This window comes from Xyrauchen texanus, chromosome 40, assembly GCF_025860055.1.
Source record: "Xyrauchen texanus isolate HMW12.3.18 chromosome 40, RBS_HiC_50CHRs, whole genome shotgun sequence".
NCBI lineage: Eukaryota > Metazoa > Chordata > Actinopteri > Cypriniformes > Catostomidae > Xyrauchen > Xyrauchen texanus.
The window spans coordinates 17746493-17771365 of NC_068315.1; the positions used below are offsets into that span (position 1 = coordinate 17746493).

The 24873-nt window shown below is 40.0% G+C and overlaps 1 protein-coding gene across 1 annotated transcript in view; it reads right to left on the reverse strand.

The window, feature by feature from the left end:
- Positions 1 to 1254: 1254 nt before the first annotated feature.
- Positions 1255 to 24873, reverse strand: part of LOC127633605 (proto-oncogene Wnt-3-like) — a 33008-nt gene continuing 9389 nt past the window's right edge. Inside the window, exons 2-4 of the mRNA XM_052112825.1 lie at positions 12923 to 13164; positions 6231 to 6496; positions 1255 to 3357 (exon numbers count right to left, since the gene is read on the reverse strand). Coding sequence (XP_051968785.1) covers positions 2878 to 3357; positions 6231 to 6496; positions 12923 to 13164 — 988 coding nt within the window. The 3' untranslated portion in view covers positions 1255 to 2877. The remainder of the gene's footprint in view (positions 3358 to 6230; positions 6497 to 12922; positions 13165 to 24873) is intronic.

A 24873-nucleotide genomic window follows, 5' to 3' on the forward strand; every position in this document is an offset into this window, starting at 1 on the left:
TCTCCTTGAGGTTTAAGAAATTTGGTAGAGAAGTTCCCATTGTTTCCCTATGCTTTAAAGCAGATTAGCTAACATTCATGTTAGCAGCGTCTATTTCCACTTACTTTAAATCTAAAATTCGAAATTATTAATATTTTAAAAAGGTTCCAGATTATTACTCTAAATCACTTGTCCCGACCCAAATATGGCTTGCGTTCCATTCAGTTGAGTTGCGACGTGTGAAGGAAAATGTGCAATTATTGAACTGAAATGGATAATTTAGCCAATGAGCACTGTTTAGTCCGCCACTTTCCTTACAGTTTGCAACTCAGAAAACTGAGAGGGACTGTTGATATTACTAAAGTTTTAGCCTATTTTTAATGTTTACACATTTATAACAAAATTCCATCAAATTAATTGTGTAATCTTTAACAAAATTACATTAATAAAACTTGTTAGTTTCAATAATTACGTTTAGTTAACGGTTACATAATCAATTTGATGGCATTTTTTTATGCAAGTGAAAATTACTTACAGCAGTTTTAATACAGTTTCTTAGCGTTTGCATTGCGTGCCCAGCCACAGAACAGCATCTTGTTCAGTCAGGTGTAGAGCCTCGAGTCCGCCATTTAAATAAGTTAACGGACACTCGTTGACAATGTGCTGCATGGTTTCTGGTTCCCCACAGCTGCAGTTCGAGTTGGTGGTTTTAATATTCAAACATGAACATAAGATGTGTGAGTTTTACACCTTCAAAACACCACCCTATAATCTAAATTCATTCCAGATTACTCCAGACCATCCAAAGCTAGTGTTTGTACTACTGTTTTACTCTGTCATTTGCTGGAGGGACTATAGTGGATAAACCAGAGGTCTGCCTGCAAACCTAAAGGATGATGTCAGCATTGGAATGCTTGTGATCAGGTACATTGGATCCTTTTTTTGTTAGGTGCATGCCAATGTCACACAGTAGTATTTGATATTTTTTACTATGGTAAATATGGAGAAAATAATTTGTTGTGAAGTCTTAGCTGTAATGCATATTAAAGTGTTGCTCTATAAAGATCATTAGGCAACAAATGTTTCAATACGGTTGAGTAAGCAAGAGTCATCTTATATTAATAAGCAGACCACAAAGTTGTTCTTCAAATATATAATCTTAGTTCAGTCATACAGATATATACATTGTGTAATAAATAATATTTATAAAAACATAACATTTTCAGATTATAAAATAAAAAGGGAATTATGAACATTAAAAGGCTTTGTACAAAACTTTGGATATAGCGGAAGGAGAAATGGAAAATAGAGCATAGATGTGGCCAGCTAGAGAGGGCTCCTTATGGGATTGGTATGGATGTGAACCTGGTCTAACATCTGTCTTCAGCTTTGTGTAGTTAAACTTAATTAATGGGGAGTGTATAGGACTGTCGGAACATGTTGTATGGAAACCTCTGCTAGTCTGTTGCACCATTGTGAAGCCAGTCTTTCCTGACACCTTCTCCATTTATCAAACACTCTCGAACTCAGGCCTGTCCCACATCAGTCAAAACAGCAGCATCATGCCATTCCCTCTTCACCTCTCTGCTTTATTTACCCTCATATTTCTTTAACTATTCTCCTCTTGTTTACCTGTTCTCCTTCCTCTATGCAAACTTCTCCTCATCAGGGAAGTGTTGAAATAGAGCCTTCACAGTCATCTATGAGGAGCTTTATCAAAAAGAATATGTTACAAATAATCATCATAATCTCTAGAATTAGTATATTCATTAGAAGTTTTGTAAGTGCAAAATGTACTGGTTGGGTGCACATGAGCCCAGTGTGTGCCATTGCATTGTGCTGTCATGCATTTCACCCCATCAAACCCAGCTGTCATGCATTCATCCAGGAGTTACTGATGGCTTTGTACCTACATGTTCTGCAGCTACACATAAAGCCCTTCCGAAATCTTGAAGGAAGACAGAATTGTACCCACACTGACTTTTCCCATTTTTACTGCACCGCCCACAGCCTTTTTCGTTAATGTATCGATTGCATCCCTCTGCCATGTAAAGCAGATATACAGCAGTCTTTAAGTGGCAAACAGCAATATATTCCATGTGTCGAACATATATGAGAATAGGGAATGTGGTTTACACAACTGTTGTAGTGTACAATATGCACAAGAGCAGTATGTCCATAGGGATGTGTTCACATGCAGGGATTTGAAGCCTGTTGAAGAGCCCATGTCTCCTCCCAGGAGTCACCTTTCTGCCTGTAGTTATGACCCATGGGAGATATTGGAGAGTGCAGCAAGACTGGTGAACCTCAGGATAACATAGGGAAAGCATGGGCATTGCATTGTATTCAGTAGTATAGCAGGGCATATTAAAGGCCCAGCGTTCAGTAGTTAACCAGTAGTTTCTAGTCCACCCTTCTCCCTCATCTTGTTCTCTCCTGGGTGCTTAGTGTCAGTGTGTGTAGGAAAGCAGAAGAGGACAGATCCCATTTCAGCCCCTGGGCAGTAAGTGGAGATGATCAAAGAGACGGTGTTACAGATAAAATAGTCTGAATGATAACAGTGAACAGTAGGGAAGAGTCAAGGCATTTTGTTCTTATGCAGACGCAAGGTGTGCCACAGCTAAAAAAAAAAAGTGAGAGTAATGGCAGTAGTAACCATGGTGATCATGGTGGGCATCGCCAACAAGCCTCTTTCAGGGCATGGAAATCAAAAAAGGCACATTAGTAAAGAGTTCTGGTAAGTGCCACTACTATATGTGTATCACAATGATGCATCATGTGAGTTTGCGTTTGTGTAGGTGATCTGCATTTGCTGTCCTCTTTCTCTCCCTTCTCATTTCTCTTTCTCTCTTTCTATCCTTTAATGTCTACAAGTCCCTCTCCTCCCACCTGTTGCCCTTATTTACATGTGTGCACGTCGTAGACTCTCACACACTCTTGGCAGCTGACGTAGCAGCACCAGTGAAAGATGCAGTGGCATTTCTCCTTGCGTTTCTCTGTCCGTGTGTTATGGCCACGGCCACAGCACAGCAAGTCACAGCCCTCGATGCCATGCGAGGACACGTTACAAACCCGGTTGCGGGTGCCAAACGAGCCTGTTTCTGGGTTAGGCTCACAGAAGTTGGGCGATCCCTCATAGTAGACCAGGTCTCGCTCGGTGGGATGTTTGAAGAAGGCGTATTTTGCACGTAATGTCTCCACCCAGCCTCTGGACTCTCGATGTTTCTCCACCATCATCTCAGAGGCACTGTCGTACTTGTCTTTCAGGTAGTCCCCCAACAGCCTGAAGTCAGCCTGTGCCCACCAGCAGGTCTTCACTTCACAGCTGCCTGACAGCCCGTGGCACTTACAGCGCAGGTGCATGTTTTCTAGGATGGTCTGGAGAAGAGAAGACATTTGAAATTGATATTGTTTCATTATTATCAGCATTACAGTAATAAATTGCTTGTGTTGTACCCCAGATTGCCTTTTAAGGTGGAATCCCACCCAGGTTCAGAAAAACAGCATTCACATCAACCGAACGAACCAAACTTTGACATGAATGTACCCAGTTTTGAAAGCACACTTAAAGGTGCTGTACTCGATTATAGTGTTCTGAAACTTTCACATGGCCGAGCATGGACTTAGCCACGCCCCCTCATTCCAAAACCCCGCCCTCCAAAGATCATTTTGATACCAAAACTGAGCAAAAGAGCAGCATTGTTCAACAGTGTCACAATAGCTCCCTCAACTGACAAACATTATGAATCATATCCTCAATGATCTTCTTCATATGAGAACGAGCAAAATGATTGACAGGTGAAAAGCATCAATGTTCGCAATCCGCAGACACATGTTTGTTTGCTGTTTACAAAGTCTTCAGCTGTCACAGAAGATATCTCAGGACACTTATTTTATTAATATCTTTAAGGGAGTAGGACAATTTTTTGCATACATTTCCATTAATAAATCGCTTACAGCACCTTTATAATCAGTATTCACTTATAAAATCCACTTAACACAGTGCCTTGTGTTAATCAGAGATTTTGTACTCAGTAGCCGCAACCGCTTGGTTTCTGTTTCTGTAGCATTGCGCCGGGTTGCTCTGTCCACTCTGAAATCTCATTGGTCCAAATTCCCACTGCTTAATTGTTCTTTAAACTTTAAACATGTTCTGATATGCTGTGATTGTGACACGTCTTGCAGCATTATCACGTTCATATGTTTTTTTACATGCTCTCATGCTCAGTCCACTAGTGTTGTTCAGCTGCTGAGCATGCAGACAGACCCTTGCAGTTCTTAGCTAATTCTCTTCTGAAGTCCCACTTAATGGAGCATGCCACAGGCACTCTCTACTTTTGGTATGGTTTGTTTGCGTTAATTCCCTGGCTATATTTAGCTGCAGAATTCCCCAGCTGCAGCTGAAGGCAGGTGTTTGTGTATCCCTGGGGGGCTGTTTGGGGGCCACTGACATCATGTCCCGAGCACTTCAGGACCTGGGTGGGTCCCGCGGGCTGCCCTGAAACAATGGAGTATGTGAGGCAGGTGAGCCAGCTGTGGTCCAGACAGGAGCGCCTGTATCACTACCTGCTCCTGTGGTCCCACTCGACTCCTGTCGAGCACTGATCAAAGTGGCGGGCTGTTGCAGTGTGGTCTCGCCTATTGCCCCTTAAGCACCTTCAGTGCAAAAGACTCCAGCTCTGAGACATGACAGCAGCAGTGATGTGCTAAATCCTGAAACCCAGTGTTATTCTTCCCTCCCTGCCTGTTTCAAACCACCAACTGCGTTTACACCTCTGTCATGGAATTCAGTAGAGATGCAGGTTATGAGAGGCATGAAAGGATAAGGCAGGTAATTACCTAGTAATTTCTCATGAAAAAAGTCAAAAGTCTTTAGGAAAAGGGATCAAGATAAAACAGACTGATCTGTGGTGCATTAACACCTTTGTGAACTGTGGGGCAAGGAGTGGCATAAGCAGAGCTTTGTTCATTGTTGAGTTATCTTGATCCTGCTGGCAAAAAGGAATAGTTCACACGAAAATGAAAATTAACCCATGATTTGGTCGATGACAAATAAGGTTGACTGAGGTGATAAAAATGTAAATCTTTCGTTTTTGAAAAAAAAAAAAAAATGAATAGCATAAATAAATGTATTTAATGGCTTTAAATATGTCAGGTGGTGTAACCATTAGGTTCAATGAGAGTGAATATATGAGAGTTTATGGAACTTAATGCATTAGTTTTAAAGTTTTTATACATGATTTTCAAGGTGAACAATATTTTTTATAAATATCATGAATTTTTGAGTCACAAATATCAAGACATTTTCTTCAAGACAGGTTTACTCCATGAATAAAATGTCAACATATTGTAAAATTGTAAAAATGACATTATAAATATTTAATTATATGAATAAATAATGTAATCTTTTTGTTTTTTTTACTTCACATACAGTAAAAGGGTAATGATGGCCTAAAGGGGTCTTTTCTGTTTTTAATTTTTCAGCAAAATGATTACCTACATGTTGGTGAAACCACATGAACTTGTTTTGGTGTATGATAAATCACATTTAAAACTGATTATTTTCAAAGAAATAATAATAAAATATGATTCTGCACTATTCATGCCAACGTTTATTTTTTCAATAATTTCTGCTTTTAATTAGACCTTTTTTTACTGTCTCTGAAAGGTTACACTACATGCCCCCCAAAAAATATTAAAATGACTTTGAACTAATGTTTGTCATAGAAGAGGTGTATTTAATTAATAGTTTTAAACGAATTGCATTTGTAATATATTTTTAAAGACTTTAAAAATCTGGTCAAATAAAATAGTTGCACACCAATGACCCATTAACATGAGTGTTTGAAACTTTTTCAGTATTTTGCATATACAGTAGGAAGTGTATTTTCACATTACAGGTGTAACCATTTGGCATAGTAAATAGCATGATATTATGTTTCAAAACTGTAAAGATGATATCCATTGGAACTGATCTTGGAGAAATATACTGTAAGTATTCCATGGAATAACTAAGTTTTTAACATTTATAATATGTGTGATTCTGCTTACAGGATATTACACACACACATATATATATATATATATATACATATATATATATATATATAAAAAAAATAGCACTCATTGTATTTATTATTATCATCTTTAATTCTATTTTGGAATTATTTAGGAAGATCATGTTGTATTGAAATATGAGTGTTAACTCCATGCTAATCAATTATATTCAAATAGCCATCACAGTCTCTTACCATTCGTCCTGCTTCATTGTTGTGTCTGTTCATGGCAGACCGAGCATCTGGGCGGTTCTCGCGAGCATCAGCAAACTCCCGAGACACCAGAACCCCAAACTCAGCATCCTCACTGCAGCCTCCCCATTTCCAGCCATCTCCTGGTGGGCCTTTATGGTGGGAGTCACAGCCACACATTGTGGAGGTCCCCTCTGCACACGAACGGGTCACTGCAAATGCCACTCCAGCTGACGCAATTGCATGAACAAAGGCAGACTCTCTTGTGGCTAGAAAAGAAATGGCAAATGAAAGGGAGATATTTTCATTTGTGATCTTTTGTTTAAACAGTTCATTGTGTTCCTTTGACTGTTCCTAGCAACTGCATGAGTTTTCCTTGTTCTAAAAGACAGATATCTATCCTGAGGCTCTTTTAAGGAGATCCCTGCCTCTTTAACTATGACCCTCCAAAAATGGGAGGACAGATAACCATCAATCTGTGCTGTGCCTCAAGGGCATGGATCATTTTCTTTGATAGATTCTGGAATATTGACGCAGTGTTTGAGTGCATCGCTGTAAAGACAGCAATTTCTTTGACGGCACTGAGACGATTGTTGCTCATGTCAGTTGTGGCTAATGCATGCTGAGGTTTCACTGACGCTAGCTGTGTCATCTCAAAGGTGTTGGTTTCTCTCTGGATAGTGTTACAGGAGCTCTCTTTCTCTACCCCTTTCAACTCCCACCCGTCCGAGCCCCATGGCCACGTGTGTGAAAGCCAGCAATAAGTCTGCGTGTTTGGTTTCTGAAGGCATGTGCTGAGAGATGGAGTTACGCCCCTTTGAATGCAACAGATTATTATGTAACCAGACACCATAGTTTCACAATCAAAGCACACTTACTGTGGCTCACCAAGTTCTCTTGGTCCATTCTCCACCCCACAGGAAAAACTGCAGCTCAACCTACCCATCCAACCTCATCACACAAACATTTGTGTGGCTCTAAATTTGGAGATTCTCTGAGTCTGAGCCAGTATATCAGGAAGGGACATAGTGATGTAAGATTATCCGAAGAAGAGCCCACACACATAGAATGTGCTGGAAAAAGAGTAATGTGATTTGCATTCCAGTGTGAGCATTGTACCAGACATGCATTGCGTCATCTCATATTGTGAATTTGTGACCAAAACACAGCAGCTGTTCACATTGTTGTGTATAGATGGCATATGATGCAGTAAACAGCGGTGCTCCACTGCTACGGATTCTCTAGCTCCACTGCATAAGAAGTTGTATTTTACCTGAGTTGTGAGCTTGCAGTCTGAATTGAATTTGATTGGATTAAAGAGTGTGTACCGCGAAATAACAGCAAAACAACACATTGCGTTGTGTTCGCTGGCTGTGCTTCAAAACAAAAATTATAGCAAGACTATTGTAGTCCGATTCACGAACAAATTACTTTTATTGAGCAGGTTATTTTAATGAATTGCTTTAAATGACCCTCCAACACATATGATTGTTGTGTCTGTCACGGTCCTGTCACTCTGTCAGTCTGGATTTTTGTCTGACAGGACCGTGGCATCATCGTCTTGTTTTTCATTGTCTGTCTTTGTGAGAGCGCACAATTTTGGTTGTATTCTCTGCCATGCGCTCTTCGGTCTGTCTTGTTTCATGACTGGTGAACAGACGTCAGGTCTGTGTCGGGATCTGGACTCTCATACTCCATGTCTGTCTGTTACTGATGTGGGTGCATCGCGTTTATGTTATTTTGGCAGTATGCACTCAAGTCAATAGTTTGTCTGTCTCTAGCGAACGCGGGTGTGCCTCGCATCATGCTCGCGTTGCGCCCCCAGGTCGCGAGCTGTCTTCATGTTGTGCTGAGGTTCAGTGTAGCTTCGGTCTAAGGTGTCGGGTGTGTGTGTGGCACAGGTGTTCTGACTTGTTTTTGTCACCTGTTGCATGCATTGCATGGTATTTGCCTCATGATGTATGCTCAGCTTTGTTTGGAGTTGCTACGCATTCCCTTGGTCATGAAGGCCTTTCCCACAGCAGTGCTCCCGGCCACCTGGAAGAGGAGGAGGAGGAGGATAAGGGCTCCTGCTTCCCAGTCGCTGCCAGCGCTCCCGGCCAAAGAGGTCGTTCTCTAGTGGCTGCCAGCGCTCCCGGCCACGGAAGCCGTTCCCCAGTCACTGCGCTGCCGCCCAGTCCACTGACCCCTGTCCAGCCACTGCCCAGTCCTCTGACCCCTGTCCAACGGCCTCCGCCCAGTCCTCGGACCCCTGTCCGGCGGCCGCCGCCTAGTCCTCTGACCACTGTCCAACGGCCAATGCTCAGTCCTCTGACCCCTCTCCGGCAGCCACCGCCCAGTCCTCTGACCCCTGTCCTGCGGCATCCGCCCAGTCCTCTGACCCCTGTCCCAACAGCCGCCACCAAGTCCTCTGACCCCTGTCCAGCAGCCGCTGCTCAGTCCTCTGTCCCCACCTTTTCCCTGAGGCCTCCTCCCAGGACGCCAGACCCCGCCTCTTCCCTGAGGCCTCCAACCAGTCTGCCGGACCCCACCCCTTTCTTTAAGTTCCCTCCATGGTTTCCTTTCCCTCCCTTTCTGTTGTTTTTTCTGCTTTGGGGAGGGGGTACTGTCACAGTCCTGTCAGTCTGGGTTTTTGTCTGACAGAACATCATCATCCCATGACTGTCTTGTGTTTTGTTGTCTGTGTTTGTGTGAGCGCATGGTTTCGGTTGTATTCCCTGCTGTGCACTCTTTGGTCTGTGTTGTTTCATGTCAGGAGCACACTGTCTGGATCCTGACTTCCTGTCTGGTTCGGTTTTGGCCTGTGTTGGGAACACTCGTGCTCCATGTCTGTCTTCAGTCTAAGGTGTCGGGTGTGTGGCCGAACTCTTGCACAGGTGTCCTGTTTTGTTTTTATCGCCTGTTGCGTGTTTTGCGTGGTGTTTGCCTCACGATGTACTCTAAGGTTTCGTTTAGTGTGAGAATGCGTGGCATCGCTTTGTTTGGCATTACTAAGCATTCTCTTGTATTATCTGTCAGTTGGCATTGGCATATATTGCCTTATTGTCTTGATGACGTGCGCTCAAGCCATTCGGCTGTTTTGTTGTCTTGTGAGAGCACACAGCTTTTTTTTGTTTCTGTATCGCCTTACGTCATACCCCACCTCCTTGTTTGCCAAATATTAGTTTATTAGTCACACCTGCCCTGTCTTGTTCACCTGTTGATTTCTCTCCCTATTTTAGTCTCCTCATGTTTGCTGTCCAGTGCCAGTTCATCTTGTTTCCAGTCTTGTGTGCTTGTTTTCCTGTCGGTCCTGAGGTGCTCAAACAGAGCAATATTTTGATTGAGATGAGAGAAAGTACAGTATTTTAACATCTAAAATTACAGTAGGTAGAGTGAGTTCTGTCATATTCATGTCAACTGTCACAGACTTGGCATCTTGAGCAAAATATTGGATTCAGTACATTCTGGATGTTAATTTCATTATATATTTTTTCTCATAAATTTGCAGGCTCATTTTGACCTGGTATTCTTGTTTTATTCTTGCAGGAAGCTCATGTCCATACACACACACAAATAGTCCTTTTTAATAAAGGCTGTGTTTGGGCGCACACCTCTTTGGGTTCGCAGCCAGAAGGAGGCCCAGTTGGTTCTGGCAGGACCAGCTAGGTTCACCATAACAGAGAACTATGAGCTCTGGGCCCTAGGAGCTCTGGCCAATGGCCAAGAAGAGTGCAGCTCCCGCTACCTGCTGGGTCCATGAATCCGCCTTTGTCTCTCTGTTGTCACACCGTATTACCCACACAAAAGGGCCCAGCACCCCGCACCCCATAGCCCAGTTCAGCGCTGCCCAGAGCAGGGGCTGGCATTCCCAAAAGGAGCGACCCCCCCCTGTGACATGCATACACAAAACACACATACATCTCATACCAGCCATTATGCCAAAATATAACCTTCCTTTCCAAAGCTTTTAAAAAGCCCAGTCTGCGCCCATCCTTAACAAAGCCCATCCCACAGCATGAATGGGCCAATCCAAATGCTTCCTCCTTATCTTTACTTCATCCTGTCCGTCCCCCTCATCTTCTGCCCATTACCAAACCCCCCTTCCTCTCCAGTTCCCTCTGCCTTCCTCTCTTCCTCCATGATGAGGAAGGATGGGAGATTCTTTTTCAGCCTGCTTTCATGACACAGTCAAAAGGGCGTGTGAATAGGGCGTCCGTGGGAGCCGGGCGGTAAGAGGCACACAGGGATGGTTCATACTGGCCTTCATGCACAGTAGGGGTCGAACTGAACCCTCTAGCCCTTTTCTATTGCTTGTAATCGCATTTGGCCTCCCTTCTCTTTTGCTCTTTCCATTTCTCCCTCACTCAGTCCCTGTTCCTGCACAGGTCCTGCACTACTACTGAGTACTTCAGCATTTTAACCATCCACAATATATGTGCTCTTGACAGAGAGAGCAAAACAGAGGAAAGGAGTGACCCATTTAGCATCCTTCCTCTCACAACTCATTTGAAGTGAATTCGCCATTTGTCCTGGCCTGTCCTTGATTTGTGTTCATAAGTTTTAAGTTATTCTTTTCATTCACAAGTCAACGGTGTCACCATTGTTATGTTTTTGCAGAGCCATTCACATTTAGAGTATCAGCACATTTCTGGAGAACCCAAAGAATGCAATCAATCACAGATTTAAGGCAAGTGGTTCATGGAAATTGAGTAAGTTCCATTTCCACATGAACTCTTTTCTTAAGCGTGTAGTGGCCCCAAAAAGTAGTTTGACACTTTAAGGATTATTCACTTGCCCTGATGCCATCCCAGACATGTATGACATGCTTTTCTTCAGCAGAAAACAAATTAAGAGTTTTAGAAAAATTTTGAAACTCTGTAGGTCCTTATAATGTAAGCAATCAGGTGCCATCAGGCTGCTGAGTTTTTGATGGTTCAAAAGTCATATTTAGTCAGAATAAATGTAATTCACATAACTCGATCAAAATGATGTCTTCTGAAACAAACCAATAGGTTGGTGTAATAAACAAATCGATAATTAAAATGTTTTTTTACTTTAAATCATTGGTTCCGCCCAGCGCTGTATTGCTGTTTGAAATGAACTGACTCACATGTGATGTTTGTTCCTCTGTTGTATACAAAGTATGCACTTCTGACTTCTTGCGTGAACGTGCCATGGCATTTACGTCACTGATGCATCTACTGCTGGCAGTCAATAAAGTTTTAATTATCGATTTGTTTCTCACACCAACCTATTGATTTTCTTCAGTGTGGATTATCGTTATGCTGCCTAAATATGCCTTTTGGACCATCAGACAGGCAGCAGCCTGGTGGTACCCATTTACTTACATTATAATGACCTACAGAGCTTCAACATTTTTCTAAAAATCTTAATTTAGTTCTGCACTATAAAAAAAAAAATCTGTTGTTTTTACAAAAAAAATATAAATGATAGAATAATTATGTAAAAATATAAAAAAGGAAAGATGTTTTTTTATTTCTGAAAAATAACTTTTCAGAACAAACTGTACATTTTACAGTTTTTTTTACAGTATAACAGTTTTTTTTTTTTACAGTATATTTTATGGTGCAGTATTATCGTTTATATTATTTAATGACAAACTTTATATATGAACATGCTTTATACTTTATAATGTATTGTTAATCATCATAGTATTTACAGAAGGGCACATGATGTGATGAAGTTCATCAATAGTGGCCCTTCAAGGAACAAAGGCCAATAAACTTGTAGAGACAGTGATCAGTGTCACTCACACAAACATTTAGCACCGTCAGGGTAATACATGTGAAATTAACATTATGCAATAAACATTAACTAACCACATCAAATATAACACAGAACACCCCAAAGTACATAACTGATATTAAAAATAAGAATGATCATAACTATTCCTATAAAATATAATGAAATGTAATGGGTCATGCAGGTAATTCTGAGAACACCATTTTTTTTTAAACAATAATTTACCATAAAAAGTACATGTACTCCCTTGTTAAATATAATGTAAATTTTAACTGTTAATTATATGGGATATATATATCTATATATATACATGAAAAAAACAAAACATATAAATATATATGTATATTTACAGTGTGCTAAAGAAAGACAGTCATACACATCTGGGATGGCATCAGGGTAAGTGAATAATGAGACAATTTTCATTTTTGGGTGAACTAATCCTTTAAGCCACAGTTAAAAAGTTTAATGAATTTGATTGCATTAGATAACATAATATCAAACCAAGTCACACTTATTTTAGGTTAGCACAAGCATACGTTTCAACAGTTCACAAAACAATAGATACAATGGATATACGCCTCTGTCTATTGTCTATAAAATTAGGATAGAAAAAAGTATCTGGACACTTTCCGTTAGTCATACTTTGTAAAATGTGATGAACTACACCTGTATTTACTTTGATAGGACACACCTGTGTGAACACATAACTGACTTCATACATCCATTTAATATGTGCTTGAGGTCAGTTATTTGTTTGCAGATACCACTTGGTTTAATATGTTGTCAATGCAATCAACATTTCAAGTGAGGCAAATATGTTTTGGGGGTCCACTGTATATTGATGAAACTGTTATTTTTGGTGACGTAATTGATTCTTCACTCTAATTACAATTCAGAAATGATATGTTTGGTTATATCTTCTGATTTCAATGTGTGCTGCTAAGCCATACCTTTATCAAGTACTGGACCAAATATGGCTAGATTGTCCTTAATTGTGGTGCAGTTCCACCTGCGGCCACGGAACTGGTGCTGACACTCCTGGATTCCAAGTTTGACTCCTTCTGCTACACTGGGCATGATCTCAATGTAATTGCGACAGAAGCGCAGTTGTTTGGGCACCAAGCCAGGAATTGAGCCACAAAGGATGGGTTGGGATCCGAGGGATGAGTACTGCTGCCCAAGGGCCAGGGACCTGAAACATAAGCAGGGGAAGGGAAAGCTAGATTAGACCCACCTTACTCATTTACATTACATTCATGCATTTGGCAGACGCTTTTATCCAAAGCGACTTACAGTGCAATTATTACAGGGACAATCCCCCCAGAACAACCTGGAGTTAAGTGCCTTGCTCAAGGACACAATGGTGGTGGCCGTGGGGTTAGAACCAGCAACCATCTGATTAACAGCCCTGTGCTTTGCCACTACGCCACCACCACTCCAGTCCACCCATCTCTGGGCATACATCTCTGGGCATACATGTGATATCTGAGGCTTCTACTGGAGAACCGAGATCTTATAATAATGACTACATTTACATTTATTCATTTGGCAGATGCTTTTATCCAAAGCAAATTACAAAGGAGGAATAATACAACATAAGTGATTCAAGTTCTAATTGAAAGATGTCTTTAGCTGTTTTTTGAAGACAGAGAGGGAATCCGCTTAATGGATGGAGTTAAATGGTCATTCCACCACTGAGGTACAGTGAAGCCAAAAGTCCTCTTTGTGTGTACAACAAGACGCCACTAATTCTGGTGGGAACATAGCTCTGCAGGAATTATTTTAGGTAAACTGGAGCAGATCCAGTGAAAGTTTTGTTTGCCAGCATCAGAGCCTTGAACTTGGTACGTGAAGCAACCGACAGCCAATTTAGAGAGGCAAGAAGTGGTGTAACATGTGCTCTCTATGATTCGTTGAAGACCAGATGTGCTGCTGCATTCTAGATCATTTGCAGGGGCCTAACTGCGGATGCAGGAAGGCTGGCTAAAAGAGAATTACAGTATTTAGTCGAGTCTAAATACGACAAGCGACTGAACAAGGAATTGTGTGGCATGTTTAGAGAGGAAGGGTCATATTTTCCTGATGTTGTAGAGTGTAAATCTACATGGTTTTGCTGTCTTTGAGATGTGTTAGATGAAATTGAAGTGGTTGTTGATGGTTACCCCTAGATTTATGACCATTTTGGAAGGTGTTATTGTAGATGAACCCAGTTGAATGGTGATGTTGTGCTCAATTCACTGACTAATTAAGCCCCTTTCAAACTGCCGATGACTTTGAGTGACAAAGTGACACGATCCCATTCGTTTTCAATGACAACAGAGCAACTTCTGGAACAACATTGACCATTGGCGACAGAGGTTGTCGTGGCGAGCAAGACAAATTTGAGAAATGTTTAACTTTATGTAAATGATGAGCGACTTTCGGGAGCAACCACCAATGAGAGTGAAGATGTCTCCCATCTGCTGTGAGTGTGAGATACTGGAGTCGAGTGCAGGCAAGACAGAGAAGATAACATTTTCTGTAAGTCTATTTCATTTGTCTGTAACAACATACATGGATATAGCCTAATAAAAATGATCCTTGGAAAACCATGTCAGAATTTTGAGTGAGTTACATTCATACATTGATAGATTGTTCATCGTGTTCATGATATCTTAGTTTTACCGGCAGTACAATCTGTAATCAGAATTTCCAAAGTTACTATATCCAGACATGCAGTCCACCAATAATACTAAAGCGACAGCAGTTGGAATACCCAACAGCAACACCAATCGCAGAGATACCAAGTCACGATGCCGTTTGCGGAGTGAAAGGGGTATTAGGAGGAAAGTAAGGACTAGTATGGTGCAATTTACTCCTTAACTCCCCAACTCAAATGGAAGAGGATATTCTTGCAAAGTGGGTATACTTCTCAGATATGATATGTTATAAGTTTTCAATGTTAAAATACTATCCCAGTTTAAAAATACTGTCAAATAACATTACTCTGTTTGTTTAAGCATCCAAGCTGGCTCAACACAGGAACATTGGCTCAACCAGTATCTTAAGTTTAAGTTGGGACTATCTGTTTGTTCGACCAGTGGAAGATGGGGCGAGTGTTTGGGAAACCTGTTTTTGCAATTCCGTTTGGCAACTTGCACAGCAAGTACACACTTCACCTTTAATAAAAATACAAATCCCATTTTCTCATCCCATTTTAATACAAATCTTTATCTGTCATCTGACATTTGGGTTTTGACAAGTCTTTGTGTGTGGTTGTGTGCAGTACCTGTGCGATCGCTTACATTCTAAGAGATTTCCCTCTGCTCCAAACAGTGAGCTGGCATCTGCCTCAACATGGTTTCATCAACACTTCATGGAAACAGACCCAATCTTCTAGTTATGCCAGAAACTATTATTCTTTCATTCTGGTAATTAATTTTAATTGCCTTCTTTTTCTGTCCAAAATAAGAACAAGATGAAACCACACACACAATTACTGTTATACGTCCTTGTTTTAACATGCTTACTATAATCGTAGGTGTATAAACAACTGCCCTCTTACTCACAGGTCTCATCGCTGTTGCATATTTATTGAATTGAATTGTTTGTTAACATATGCAGAACACACACATTCCGATATGCACATGCACACATAAATCCTATGAGTATTTGGAAAACGTTCAGTTCTACAGCAGAGGAATCTATCAGGAGTTACATCCTCATTTTCTCACAGACAACGCAATAAAACATATCAGCAGAAACATCTGAACCCAGTGACACATAAGTACAAATGTCTGTTTTCTATTTATGTCCCCTATAGCATTCTGTAACTTCATTTAAAAAATTGGTAAATTATGTTTGAGCTGTGTTAAAAGCATTTTGTAGCAGTGTCTAAAAATGAAATGAAAGCAGCTGCATCATTGCCCAGTCAGTCAATGTCTTGACAGAAAGCATTTTTGTACGAAGGAAAACTGGTCTCAGACAGGCTTCCAAGGCACCATCACATCACATCTAATGATCTAGAACAAATTTAAACTTAGAGATAACCAAGCATATATCTAATGTCAAAAATGCTTATGTCTTGCCTTATAACAAGGTTTAAGAATATATATTTATGCTGCCTTAAAAAACAAACCAGATAAGGGTGGCTTAGTAGATAGGATGTCACACAAAATTGTAATTTTTAAGTGAATTTCTCTGTTTCGCATCATTCTTAAGAATACCCTATACCTGTGGTATATAATGCATGACCTCTTGTGCCTTGTTGCTTTAATGTAGTACTGCATTGGGTAGGTTGTTATCCAGTGTGTGCAAAGATTTGTATGGGCACAATGAGATATGCTGCCTGTACAGCCCTGGCGTAGATGCTATCTTCTGGGCCAAAGGTTTACCTGGTTTCCCCTGTGGGCCAATGGAGGATCCTACCGATTAGAGATCAGCCGCTACTGATGACCTCAGGCCCCCCACAGGGTGCAACCCTATCACAGTGCCAGTTTCTCTGACAGATGAGTGTACTGCTGCACCCCTTATACACAAAAGCTTCACCATTAAAGTCAGGAGAGAAAAATCCCCCTCAGAGGCTTCTCGTCTTTACTTTTCCTTGCTCCAGTCACGCATTCTCTCCGTTTGATGTTGTGAAATGTACACAGAACTGGGATTTGTTAACGGTCTGCCAGGTATCAGAGACAGTGTGAGAGGTGAGTCTTTGTATCAGAGGAGCCGGGAGTCTCGGGTGAATCTCATGTCGAGGGAACTTGCGCATCTCATGGTCCTTTGATGCTATAGAGCTGCATCAGATGGGAGGGTTACAGCATCATCAACCCTGTCAGTGAGTTGCCGTCATAGCGCTGTGTGTTTGTGTATGCGAGTGACAGTGAGAGTGAGTGTGTTTGTATTCGTATGTAGGTGAAAGTGGAAGCACAGCCACACAGGTTTATATGTTTATCCTTATTTAGGCTTCATTGTACAGTATAATATCCTTTCTATACCACATTCTCTTATAAAAGCATCAAAACTTCCTTTAATAGAAAATGTTTCTGTACTTTTACTTAAAATTTTAAAAGGAAGCCACAGAAGATATGGGATATATATAAAATGAGTAATACAATGAAGATAACTGGATAGTTGAAAATCCATTTAAAAATAAAACAATTCAGGGTCATCGCAATTTAATTTAAAATTAAATTACCCATAATTTCTATAATGAAGTTTCAGGTAATAAAAAGATGTCACTGTCTAAAAAGTAATAAACAACAATAGAACATTTTATTAATACTAATAACAGGAATAAACAATTCTTCCAAGTAAAGTAGTTAATTAGCCTAGTATGCTGTATTCTGTTTACGGTTACCAACCAACCCAAATGAGTTTCCTCCAAAATGAATCTTCTCACCCTCATGTCGTTCCCAAACTGTATTACTTTATTTCACAGAAGACAAGAAAAATGTTGGTACTGCTAATTTTTTCCTGCATAACATCTTTTTGGGGTAAATTCACATAACAGTTGTGCAACTTTTGCATGTGTTTGTGTACTAGTCACCCGCAATCTAGTTTAAACAGGTGCAATCAGCGCTGAAATTGCGCTGAATATTAATTTAAGCCATTGTGATTCCTTTCAGCTTAAAATGCATCCTTTTCTCCCCAAGTGCCCAATCCCCAAGTCCTCATGGTGGCGGACTCATGGAGCGAGAACCACATTATGGCGCCCATGAGGAAGTTAACCCAACGTGACTTTACGCAGCCTAGCAACCGGGACAATTGGTTGCGTAGGAAGACTTACTAGAGTCACTCAGAACACCCTGGATTCGAACTTGTAACTCCTGGTTTGATAGTCAGCATCTTCGCTTGCAGAGCTACCCAGGCCCCCAACACGCTCATTATAGGCTCATTATAGATTGTACTTCATTCAAAAAAAATGTCTTCCGCAATTACCGTGCGATTACGTCCAGATGAAAGCAATTAATTTTATTTAAAAGAGCTGTTTGAGTAAATTTTCTGTTAATCATACTAAATAATGATCAAATGATTGCAAATATTCAGATGCGTGGTGTAGTCAACTGCTCTTTCGGCATGTTAAAAAGAACATTCAGGTGTCTGGATCACAGTAGAGGGTAGATTGTTGTGATCTGCCGCATCCTTTGCAACATTGCACTCATTACTGGCCCGCAAGATTGGAGTTGTGTATGCAAATTGGGTGCGTTTGCGCCGTTGCCTGATCTACATAATTGATTTAGTGTATCGGGCACTAAACCAGCACAGACACAGTGCGTGCAAATAACCGTCACTTTTATCGGCCACAGTTCATTTTTAGTGAATTCCTCCCGTTACCTTCTATGGAAGAAAGTTATACAGGTTTGGAACAACATGAGGGTAAGTAACTGATTGTAGAATTTTCATTTTTGGGTAAAATATCCCTTTAATTTAGAATGTGCAGTCGCAGTTGAACATTTATCTGGATTTTACAATGGCTTTGAACTTGCCTCATCCAATCAGAATTTTTAGTTGGAACTATTAGTTTTATAAATGACCTTAATCCATGAACATTGTACTTAAAGCAAGAGCAGTGATTATGAGCCCTTTTACAGAAACAGTAGATGACACTGTTCACAATAACATCACCAAGACATCAGTGCTTTCATTGTTTTCCTACAAAGGAGTTATATAGTTATAGGATGTCTTTAATATACTCTATCACATACAGTATTATTCCTATCAGTTTGCATTATTATTTTCAAAGTGCTTAACTGAAACCCCTGCCCCTTACGTCGTAACTTACTGGAAGTGGAGCCTGTTTTTCTATTATGTTTGCCGAGTGAGTAAGTGGCATAGTTCATAATTACACATCTGCTTGCAGTGTAACTGTCCATTAATCTCTCTCCCATGTGGATGATTAGGGTGTTAGTGTGCGTGTGATGAACTGAGCTGTGGATAAGGAGTGGATCAGTCTTTCTTTGCCCTCGTATAGTGGACTATATGAAGATGATGTTGTCTTGGAGGCAGAAGCGCTTAATCAGATATAGTTATGTCTGATTAAGTCAATTACTAAACCACGTGGCGCTTTGATGTGAACCTGCACCTGCTTGCATTGCATGCTTCAAGTACCTCCCAGTGTTCTGTTTTTTTTGGTAGCGATACACACCAGTGACTCTGAAGTGGATGAGAAAGGGATGTTCTGCATTGCTATGGCTGCGTGCGAACTAACAAACTCTCATGGGGAATGCCTTTCAATGTGGGGGGTGATGAACACACAAATACACATCGAATCATATTTGACTCTGTGAAAGAAGGGTGCGGCTGCCACAAACGAGTGGGGAACACAAACACTAGGTTGATGCGAATTGCTAATTTGTCTTTGGGAGTCTGCTACTGAAGCTTTAGGGTCTAGCAGGTGCTTGTCTGAGCAGGTTTAGGGCCACCTCTAGCCTTCAGGTTTTCTCGCTCAATTTCCATACTGCTGGGTGGGTGGTGTCTGCAGTGCTTGAAGATGAAAATAATGACGCAAGCATTAATGGACCATTGCAAAGCACAGCTGCAAGGAATATGAAAAGGGAATTCCTCTCTATACAAAACAACCAAAACAGCCTAGACGTGTAACCAATATTTTAATATCATTCTGAAAATGTTTTCTGCTTTCATGCATATACCAGCTTTTCCAGAAATAGTTGGAGATGAGGCACCTGTCTATGAGCAAGCTGCTGAGTGTTCTGGTTTTGTCCAGAGGCAGAAGTAATAAGAAACTCTTTGAACTTGTGAGTTTCTGACATCCGACCTCTGGAGCTCTTAAGGTCGATGTCTTGTTAAAGCTGTGTATGAGTTCATTACAAGGCCACCGATTTGGCCTGCTACCCAAGGCCCCAGACAGGTCAGGGGAAATTCACCACACATTCCTGGCCATCTTCTTCAACTGTTGAAAACTGTTTGTGATGCACAATTAGGTTGTTTTTTTTTTTTTTTTCACAATTGATGGCCTCACAATTGCTTGCTCAAATATGCAAATGTATGCTTACATTACCAAATTCTAGCTGTTGTCATTTGTTGAAATCTCATTTGTTGAGGGTTATAATCACAGTATATTGCAAAATGTAAAAAGGGGCAAAAAATCTAATTTGTTACCCTTATTCACTATTATCATTGTTCATCACCCTTAACTTTGAAATCATCCAGTAACAAGGCAAAAATATTTTGCTTACCTTAGATGTACAGCATCTGTCTGGATGCCATTGATTCTATTTAATGTCAGTTACCAATCCCATAATGAACCTGTGCCTGTCTGAGAAACTTTGGGACCTTTAGAACTTTATGACACCTAATTTTAAGTATTGAAATCAACCAAACAGCAGTTAAAATGGACAGCACTCTCAAAGATCTCTATATCATTAAGTAGACATTTCTGCCCTTCCCTCTGCTTCACAACATACATGACATTTGTAAAATAATGTACACCTTTTTGTGTTAAATGTATGGAAAGCATCTTTGCCTTAGGCTGCATGACCGAAGTGAGGTTCAGAGAGAGAGAGAGAGAGAGAAATATGGGAGAGGAGAAGGATTAGAGAGAGAAGCATCCTGTCACAATCTACTCCTCACTTTCAATCTCATTTGAAGCTGCCTTTGATTTATACTGAAGCCCTTTTATGTGCACCTTTCAAGAAAACACTTTTGGTGAATATTTCAGTGTAAAAAAAATTCAGCAATGCCAGAGACACTGTCCATCTACAGTTTATTCATTTACAATTTCCTGGGGCAATAGACAATGCCATATACAGTGTGTTTGTCCTTTCTTGAGTTTTATGGAACATTATTGTTTGGAAAGTTTCAAATGAACTTTCAAAAAACAATTTGATTTTTCTTTTCTTTTTTCAATTATTCCATAAGTTGTATCCATTTCAGTTTAACTGTATGTTTGTTTAATTTTGGTCAGTTGCCTTAATATGACTTGTGCTCCTTTTCCACTAGCTTTTTAAAAACTTGGGAATGTGTCCATAAGAGAAAGTGTTGTTAGCCTGAGGATGGGGCTTTTTCTCAGTCATTCTGTCAGAACAGGAAAACAAGCTCCATCAACAGTTAGGGTTTTTTCCCACCACACTTTTGATTGGCAGTTCAACTGCTCTGGGCTTATCAGATGAAAAAATGTCAGAAGCTTTTCAAATGTTCAAACCTGTTTTCTCTCTTTGTTCCTCCCCTATTCCTATTGACACCCAATCTTCATTGAAAGCCAGAAACACAATGGGCAAAACTAGAGAGCTCCTGTTATAATTAATAATGCACTGCAAACACATGAACATGCAAAGAGTCTGAATATTTTCAGTGTAGACAACTTTATTGCTTTCATTTGAAGCATTAATTGGAGTTGTGTTGTATTGCTAGCAGAGTAGTTGGGGGTATGCTGCTTCAGTGGTAGGGTGACCAGTGGTAGGTGCTGTAAACTTAAGCCAGACTTAACCACTGAATTATACTGCCCCAATCATCCTTTCTGCAAAATGCCCAGCCTACCTAGACAGAACTATCCAGCATTCCTATTCATATCAATATCAGATGCTTAGCTGGCAAAAATAATTTTGTCTAAATACACAGCTACTTTCGAATAGCCTTTTAATAGAGAAAGATGCTCTTTGCACCAGAACAGTGTAGTTACAGCATCTACCAGCGGGGATTAACTGGACTGAGCTAACCTGTCAAACCTCAAATGCAGAAGAGTATTTCTGATTGTCAAGTTTTCTTATTGGCTTAAAAAGTGTGGGCCACTTCAACTATTAAAAAAAAAAAATTACAAAAAAATGATTTGCTGTTTATGGAGCCCAAGGCTGTCACATCATCAGGTCTGAATTTTGGAAGTATCCAAAATAAAACAGATTTCAGTGCTGATTCCTAACAGTAGGTCTAGTCTGCATGAAGACCCAATAATAATGGCTTAATAAGCACAGTATTTTTTCCTGTGTTGATGTATTTCCAATTGAAACCGAATTTAGGGCAGGACATATCGATGGCCTCATCTCATGTTTTTAAATACCTAATAACTTTTAGTTTTCGTCAAAGCTGTGAACCATGATTTGCTACTTGTTTTTGTTAGTCAATGTTGTGTTTCCATGTTTTATGGGGACTTTCCATAGATATAATGGTTTTTATACTGTATCCCCTAAACCTAACCCTACCCCTAAACCTAACCCTCACACAAAACGTTCTGCATTTTAAAATTTTCAAAAAACATAATTTAGTATGATTTATAAGCTGTTTTCTTCATGAGGACCGACAAAATGTTCCCACAATGTCAAATATTTTGGGTTCTACTATCCTTATGGGGACATTTGGTCCCCACAAAGTGATAAATACATGCTCACACAAACACACACACACGCGCACGCACACACACAGCTATCTCAATCTGTCTTGTCCTCTATCACTATTTTAAGTTTTCTGAGTGTGCATGTGTGATAGGATGACATAACCTTAGGTGGTCTTGATGATCCAGAGAGCACAGATGTAGGCAGAACTCCCTTGTCATCAGACCCTGAATGAAGGGAACAGTGCTATCCTCTTCACTTAATGTTCTTAATCTAGTTTGGTTAATATGGCACCTCTCTGCATGTGTGTCAGTAAGAGTAAAGATTTGTCAGCAAAAAAATCTAAAATAAATAACAAATAAATATAAAACAGCAACAAAACCTAAGAACATGTCCTGAGTGAACTGCCCCTTGGAATTCTGGCTGACAAAACTTTTGGATTTGTTAATGATTGTGTTCAGAATAAGCACTTCCAGTAACAGTTACTTTTCTATCTAAAAAAGTGGAAACATCTCCATATATACATGTAATCATCAACTACTGAAATCATCAACTAGATTTACACCGTCGGTGTGCAACCACACCACTTTTAATATTGGACTATAGAATGTGCTACAAATATTATAGCAGTACTTTTCAAAAGTAAGATTTCTCTGACCTGGCTATCTGTGTTCACTCTTCTTTTCCTAAGTGGCACCCATTATCCCTGAACATCCTTGATCTTTTCACACTGAACTGCAGCTTGTGGATATTCTTGCGGTACCATTAAAGCAGTGACACTGGTTGACTTGCAGGGAGGGGGGGATGACATTCCCATAATGACATTCCTCTCTCACAGAGATGTGTCAAGTCCCATTGAAGCCAGCAGGACACAAGAGCAGGTCAGAATGCTGACTGGCCTCCCGGTGCCATCTCCTTCATGGGTATTCTCTCCAAAAGAATCTTCTGAATTTTAATTATTTCAGAATTAAAGTTTTATGTTATGTGGTTGTGTGTTTCCATCTGAAAGGGCTCTTTCCTGACAATGAAAGGCTATAAGTCCTTAATTGAAATCCATATAAGCTTTGCTTTGCTATGGTAATAAAAAGAGCATCTTGAATCCATATGATCTGATATATTTACATTTTACCATGAATTTTGCTCTGTTGTTTAGATTTTACACAATCATATATTTAAAGGGATAGTTAACACAAAAATGAAATTGCAGTCATTATTACTCACCCTCATGTTGTTTCAAACCCCAGTGACTTTATTTATTCCACGGAACACCAAAGGAGATGTATAGCAGAATATCAGAGCTGTTCTCTTCCATGTAATGAAAGTGGATGGTGACCAGTGACTGCAAATCTCCAAAAAGGACAAAATACAGGACCAAGGACAAGCATAATGAAAGTAGTCCATATGACTTTTGTACAATATCCCAAATCTTTTTAAACAATGTGATAGCTTTGTGTGTTGAACAGACTGAAATTTAAGTCATTATTCATGGAAAATCTTGCCTTGAAAGCTTTGGTCACCATTCACATCCATTGCATTTAAAATAGCAGCTTGGACATTCTGCTGTAACTCCTTTTGTGTTCCACAGAAGAAAGAAAATCATACAATGATGACAGAACCTCATTTTTGTGAGAATTATTCCTGTAAAAGTGTATATAGTGTGAGCAGTATTAGCAGTCTACTTCTGCAGTTGAGAGTGGTATTTCTAGGGCAGTCTCATGACGAAAACATCACCATAGCGACTTTTCCCCTGCACCATCAAAATCTCATTGTCATGCTATTTCACCTCAGTTCGGACGATTCCGTCACATGATCTGCAATCTTCGGATTTATCTAATTTAAACATAATATGTTTCATTATACTTATAAATACGAGTTGAGTTACATTATACTATCATATTGATATTTTAGATCCCAGACCCAACCCAATTCCTAAACCCAACCACTTATAAACAATATAAACATGTGACAGGCTAGTTATTGTAGTCACAAAAATATTATTTACATCACACTATAATACACATATTTTTTAACACCTAACCCTATGTCTAAACCTAACCAAGAACATAGCAACAATATAAACAACATACAATATGAAAGACATACAAACACATACAAGAACAGTAAAAAAAACAAACAAAAAAAAACACATACTAGTCAAAAGCACCATCAAATATTCCAAAAGGACTGCATTTAATGTATGAACCCATATGATTGCTCCAGAAAGAAGCAGAAGGTTATAATAATTGAAAATCTTCCTCTCCATGAAGGCAGTCGCATTTCAATCAATATTAGAAAATTTAGTTAACATTAGAATTTTCCCGTTGGTCACATGAAATGCAAGAGCCAATGGTATTTGACATGCCTGGTTTCCAAGCTGTCGAATTGCTTATTGAGGGCAATTTCAGATGTCCCATGACACACAAGAGCCAATGGAATTTGACAAGCTCTCGTAAGTGTGTTGAGGCGGAAATTTCAAACGTTTAATTTATCGTGGATCAGGATCTGACTGTTACTGCGAATGGGAACTCTGATTGTTGCTGAAAGACTTATAGTTGGATCCCACTGCATCAGATAATCTGGAGTACAGCATACAAATAACATGGTATGTTTTTATGATGATTTTGATGGTACTTCTATTTTCA